At 44.9% G+C, this 6,000-nt stretch overlaps 1 protein-coding gene across 2 annotated transcripts in view; it reads right to left on the bottom strand.

The window, feature by feature from the left end:
• Window positions 1–858: 858 nt before the first annotated feature.
• Window positions 859–6,000, bottom strand: part of Spock1 (SPARC (osteonectin), cwcv and kazal like domains proteoglycan 1) — a 495,109-nt gene continuing 489,967 nt past the window's right edge. For both annotated transcript variants that reach the window (XM_052727130.1, XM_052727129.1), the window contains 2 exons: window positions 5,090–5,227; window positions 859–4,271 (listed from right to left, as the gene is read on the bottom strand). In XM_052727130.1, coding sequence (XP_052583090.1) covers window positions 4,081–4,271; window positions 5,090–5,227 — 329 coding nt within the window. In that variant the 3' untranslated portion in view covers window positions 859–4,080. The remainder of the gene's footprint in view (window positions 4,272–5,089; window positions 5,228–6,000) is intronic.

The following is a 6,000-nucleotide window of genomic DNA, read 5'->3' as shown; positions in this document are numbered from 1 at the left end:
TACACCTAGTCTTCACGGAAACTGAAAACTGTTAAGTGTGAGTAGGGATGACAAGAGTGAAATCCAGCATGGCCAAGGAAAAAGCTGGGGCCAGAGAGAATCAAAAGTAGTCAGATGGGAGGGTTGGAGTGATGTGCCTCTGAGCAGGCACAAGAAGCTGATTGGGACATCTGCGAGAGACCAGGTGTCCAGCAGGTCATCTCTAAGTAATGGCAGCCTTGACTGACAGCCCCTGTGGTGGTATTGTGTTCCCCAAAATATCATGTACCCTAATAAACTTATCTGGGGTCAGAGAACAGGACAGCCACTAGATACTTAGGCTAGAAAATGGTGGCACTCACACCTTTAATCCTAGCATTCCAGAGGTAGAAATCCCTCTGGATCTCTGTGAGTTCAAGCCCACATTGGAAACAACCAGGCATGTGACACATGCCTTTAATCCCAAAAAGTGAGCCTTTAATCCCAGGGAGTGATGGTAGAAAGGAAAGATATATAAGGTGTGAAGACCAGGAACTAGAAGCATTTGGCCTGGTTAAGCATTTGGCTGGTTAAGCTTTTAGGCTTCTAGCAGCAGTTCAGCTGAGATTCACTCTGGATGAGGACTCAGAGGCTTCTAGTCTGAGGAAACAGGATCAGCTGAGGAATTGGCAAGGTGAGGTAGCTGTGGCTTGTTCTGCTTCTCTGATCTTTCAGCATTCACCCCAATACCTGGCTTCAGGTTTGATTTTATTAGCAAGAACTTCTAACATTTGTGCTACAAGCCCCAGTGGCAATTACTTGGCACCCCAGACTGTAGTTGTTTGGGGACTTGGTGAGTCAAGTTCATACCCATGCTAACAAAACACAAGCATTCACATGTTGCAGACAAAGTAAAATTTATTGAGACAGACAGAACTGTGCCTACTCAGGACTACAGGTAAGCGTTTGCTATTAACCAAAGAGTTGTGTTCACATTCCAGAAAAGTCTACATGGAAAAGCATTCAGAGTACTAGATTTTCTACATCACTATTTCACCTACAATAGGGACAACAAACGGACACTCTGGATATGATGGGCTTTTGTTACAAGGCTACACATTGAACAGGGACAAACATCAGTGACTGAGAAAAGGTGTAAAAAGACCAAAACCACCCATTGTAGAAAGGGCTCTTGGATGTTACTGTACAGTGTGGTCAAGGCAAAAAAAAAAAAAAAAAGCAAACCGGACGCCAATGGCATTGTGGGAAGAGCAGAGGGCAGACCTGGACAGACAAATCATCATTTCCAGTATGTAGGCATCAAGGAGAAACTAAGAGAAAGCTATATGAAGGCATCCCCATGCTGAGAATATCTGTAGAAACTAAACACATTAATATGGCAGACAGTGAACCATGGTGGAAGAGAATTCTGAGGTTTAAATTGGATGCCTCAGTAATGGTATTAAATAACTGTAGAATTAGAGTAACAGTATCAACTGAAGGATTTGTAAGAATAAGTCAGTAAGGATTCAACTCAGTACCTGCTTAAACAAGGGGATAGTCATCACAGTAGATATGCTTTAAAAGAATCATGTGGTGCTTAGAATTATTGGGATTAAATTATTGTAATTAAAGGTTCCTTCCAAACAGGGCAATGGAAGTTCTCCATCTCAGGAGAAGGCGACACAAAGTCTAATTTTAAGTACTATTATAAAGAACTGTCTTTAAAACCCAAGGTGGGGTGTGAGAAGTGGTACTGGTGCTGCTTTCTTGATGTGGGCTCCAGACCTCCAAGGGCTTTTGATTTAATATTTTAATGAATCAAAGTATCTTCTTGGAATGTCTCAGAAAACGACATCTCATTACCTTCCTGGGAATTGCCCATTGAGCACTCTTCTCCACCATCAAGATAATGTTAAGGAGCTCCAAGTGCCATCTTAATGTGACACTTGTCAGAAGATAATTAGACAAAATAAGTGGTTCATTGGGTTCCTAGAAGTTTCTCAAAGAGAAATCAATTTGCTGATTGTTAATTTGTTCTCTTGTGCATTTTTTCCAAGCTCAAAGGAAATAATAACAATGGCTTATGTTGATGGCCTCAACTGAGATTTCTAATATGTCTTTTTAATGTATTCTATCACAATTTAGCTGCAATTGAGCACCTGTTTTCTAAATTATGATCTAAATTATGATCAATTTTGAGAGTGGGAAAAAACAAAAACAAACTTTGGGACTGGGGAAGATGTTGTTGAGATCCCCAAACTGAGCAAGTCTGCGCCTCCACAGAGAGGAAGCACACAGAATCTCAGCGTCCTTGTGTCTACCAGGCCAAGGGGGCAAACGGCACCATGTGTTCATTTCCCACATGAGAAGAATACTTGGGCCAATGTAACCTTGTCCATCCTGTGCAAGGAGGGAAATACTAATTAAAGGAGGATTACTACATACAGAAGACCAATTTAGGGTGGGAGACTGATTTGTTCAAACTCACTTTTTGCCTGAGTTAATAGATCTGTCTTGTGGACTGGCTAAAACTCACTGGGGAAGGCAAGGGCAACAAAGAGATAATGCTGGCAGGCTGTGGCCAGTTAGGGCAAAGTAGGAATGGTCCCTAACAAGTCATGGCTGGTTAGGGCAACTGGCTAGGCAGGAAGCAAGTAGGCAGAGCTTGGCAAACAGGCCCTGACCTGAATGGGGCTGCACTGAGGTCCACTCTTTGGTACTTGTGTGAAAGAAATCTGGAAGAATATAGAGACGATGTCATTACTGAAACTAGATGCCAACAATGAGCTTAGGGAACAGATGATGATAAAACTGCTTCCGTGGTGTCTCCCATGTATTGACGAGTGTCGGAGGGGAGGCTGCTGACCCCCTGACTAGCTTCTTGTGCTATGATGAATCTCTTCCTAGGCCTCCACTGGGGCTTTCTATTAAACGATAGGTGAGAAAGAGGAACTCTTAGAGCCTTTATACCCTGGTCATAATTTGTGGATAGAAAGGGGGGAAAAGAAAACATGAAGAATCCTAACTTTTTCCCTATGGACTATTATCATGATGCTGTCTTCTTGGCGAGCAGGAGCTTGGTAGGAATGCCTTAGAAAGAGCCCTTGCGGGTAGAGAAGGAAGCTGCCACAGGCAGAAATGCTGCATCCTCAGGGGAGCTTTGAGCTAAAATGAAGAAATGGCTTGTGGAGCTGCCCAAGGGGGAGTTGCATGGCTTCTGTTGGGGAGGGGACCAATTTAGGCAAACAGAGGTTTATTCAAATCAAAAAGGCTTCCAGTCACTCTGTGACTGCGTGGAGGAGCCTCCACAGGCTGTAGGCTACACATGCCAAGTGTCAGTGCAAACAGGACTCCAAGAAGAAATTCATCTACCAGTTTGTGTTCTGCATCTGGAGATGTTGACTAAAAGCCATAGTTTTCTAAAGTGTTTTCAGTGTATGGTGTACAATCAGACACTCAGCTGAGAGGTGTGTGTGCAAGTCATGTCAGCACAGACACCCATTTGTGGATGTGCAAGGGGGAGCATTGAGATCTTAATTTTAAAAAGGGAATGAATTCTCCAAAGGGACTTTGACTGAATTAAGGCTGTCATTGTAGGAAGCCAGATACAGTGACATGAAAATTAAATTTTAATAAACACCAGAGGTGGTGGGAACAGGAGGAAAAGGAACAGCGTGGCGTGTTTTCCACAACATCTACAGGACACAAGAAAAGCACTTAGACACCATAAGGCTGGGAACCATGCTGTAATAACCACCGGTGTGGGTGATCAGAGAGGGTCGTTGACATTTGAGAGGGTGGGGCTCCCCGCACTGTTGGATTCCACATAAATCACATGCTAGTTGCAAAAACCTTACAGGAGGGAAGGAGGCTTTTCTTAAGCCAGCCATTCTCTCATCCGATGAAAACAAAAACAAGAAACAAAAACAGCATCCTTTCTCCCACACAACTGTTTGCAAATTCAGAACGCTCTGGGAAGGGGTCTTCCAAACCTTAGCCCTGGTACAGAGAGCGACAGCGGAGAAGAGACCTGCTGGCCTCAGAGTCTTAGATACAAATGCAGGCAAAGGAAGCGACTTGCAAATCTGTGCCAAAAGTGTGTCCTCTTCCTCGTGGGCACTACCATATGTACCCAACCTCATCTTCTTTGTCATCGTCTTCGTCCTCATCATCTTCCCTCACAGCCCGGGTATGCACCCTCAGCTTCCCCTCTTGGTCATTTGGTGCCAGCTCCCGCTCATCTTCCAGATCATCCAGCAGGACCACGGAGCCACCGCTGCCAAAGTCTCCCGAGGTTTCCTGCTCCTCTTCTAGCACAGGAAGGAAAGACTTCAGGTTAGCGCCCACTGTTCCTAAAGGCCCATGCGGGCTCCCTATGCTTATGACTTGAGTTATAGGATAAAGCCAGGGCATTTACTTCTGCAATGTGGGAGCTCAGCTTGAAACAGTCTCTAGGGCTTGGCCCTGTGAACAGGAAAGCTGTCCTGGTTAATTTCTTATCAACTTGACACATTTGGGAAGAGGAACCTCAATTGAGAAAATGCCTCTATCAGGTTCCCTGTAGTCAAGCCTGTGGGACATTTCCTAGATCAATGATTGATGGGGGAGGGCCCAGCACATTGTGGGTGGTGCCATCCCTGGGCTGGTGGTCCTGGGCTGTATAAGAAAGCAGGCTGAGCAAGGCATGGGGAGTAAGTCAGTAAGCAGCAGTCCTCCATGGCTTCTGTTTCAGTCACTGCCTCCAGGTTCCTGCCTTGTTCCTGCCCTGACTTCCCAATAAGCTCTTTCCTCTCCAAGTTTCTTTTGAATACAGTCTTTATCACAGCAATAGAAAGCCAACTAGAACAGGGCCCTCGAGTACCCCAGGTGCCTCAGCCTTGCCAGGAAGGTCGCAGTCTTAAGTGCTGTACCAGTGACAGTCCCCTGACTCAAAAACTTGTCTACTCAGTGCTATCGGTGAGTATCTGCTGCTAGCAAAACCAGCTTTGCATGAGGTCATGGAATTCCAGCATTTCTGTCTCCATTGCATACTCATGACAGCCAGAGCTGGCTCTTGGAATTCTGCTGTGATCCCTACACAGTGAGGTCCCCTGGGTCAGCTGGGGCTGGTGCAGGAGTCTGTACTCACCGCAGCTCACAGTGCCCTGTTTCCTGGAGCCAGCAAGCTCGTTCCCGTATTTATCCACACACCAGCACTGCCCCGTGCTGCCATGACACTGCGTGGCTTTGTAGTAGCCCTCCTCGTTACACCGAGGTATGAATGCCCCTGTGGGAACAAAATGGCCAGTTTAAGTCAGAGAAACAAGCATGGAGGCTTGGGGCTAGTGCCGTTTAAGACAGGGAGGAGGGCCCACATGTAAGCAGAAGATCTGCTGCAGGGCTAGCAGGAAAGAATGGGGGTTGGTTGGTTACTATTTTGTAAACATTATAGGGACCTCAGCCTTGAAGAGGAAGTATACGTTGGACTCCAGGAAGCTCATTCTCCAATTAGGCTTGGTAATAGCCAAAAGTACTGAATAGTTATACATATTCTGGGCACTAGTCTAAACCATGTACATTATATATTAAACATGTTCACATAATTTATTTCCTTTGAATACATATACAGCTAGGGATTTTGATGAGTTTCATGTTTTTGCTCAAGTATGCTTGTGATAAAAATTTGGAGAGTGTGATCATTAATCTTAATTATCAACTTGATTGGATTCACATTAGTAAAGCCCATCACTGAGAGGTATCTTTGAGGGCATGACCTAATCAATGGGTTAATCCCTGTATGGATTCATAACAGGCTGGCATTATTGGAAGTACAGCAGTGTAGAAAGACATAGACAGTTAAGGGGGCATGTGATGGCAAAGCAGCCCCCGTCTCCAGGGTCTGACTGAAGCCCCATGACAGTTGAGAGTAAAGAATTCCACCACAATTAATATTTCCTATAAAGATTGCCCACGGAGCAACAATACTCCTTCTATATTGAAAATTTCAAATATGGATTTTAAAATTAAAGTAAACCAAGCTGAAGGCCTGAGCCCATGTGA

This window comes from Peromyscus californicus, unplaced genomic scaffold (assembly GCF_007827085.1).
Source record: "Peromyscus californicus insignis strain IS unplaced genomic scaffold, ASM782708v3 Scaffold_8__1_contigs__length_139910024, whole genome shotgun sequence".
Taxonomy (NCBI): domain Eukaryota; kingdom Metazoa; phylum Chordata; class Mammalia; order Rodentia; family Cricetidae; genus Peromyscus; species Peromyscus californicus.
The sequence above is the reverse complement of the archived record's forward strand: the minus strand, read 5'-3'. Positions and strand labels throughout refer to the sequence as shown.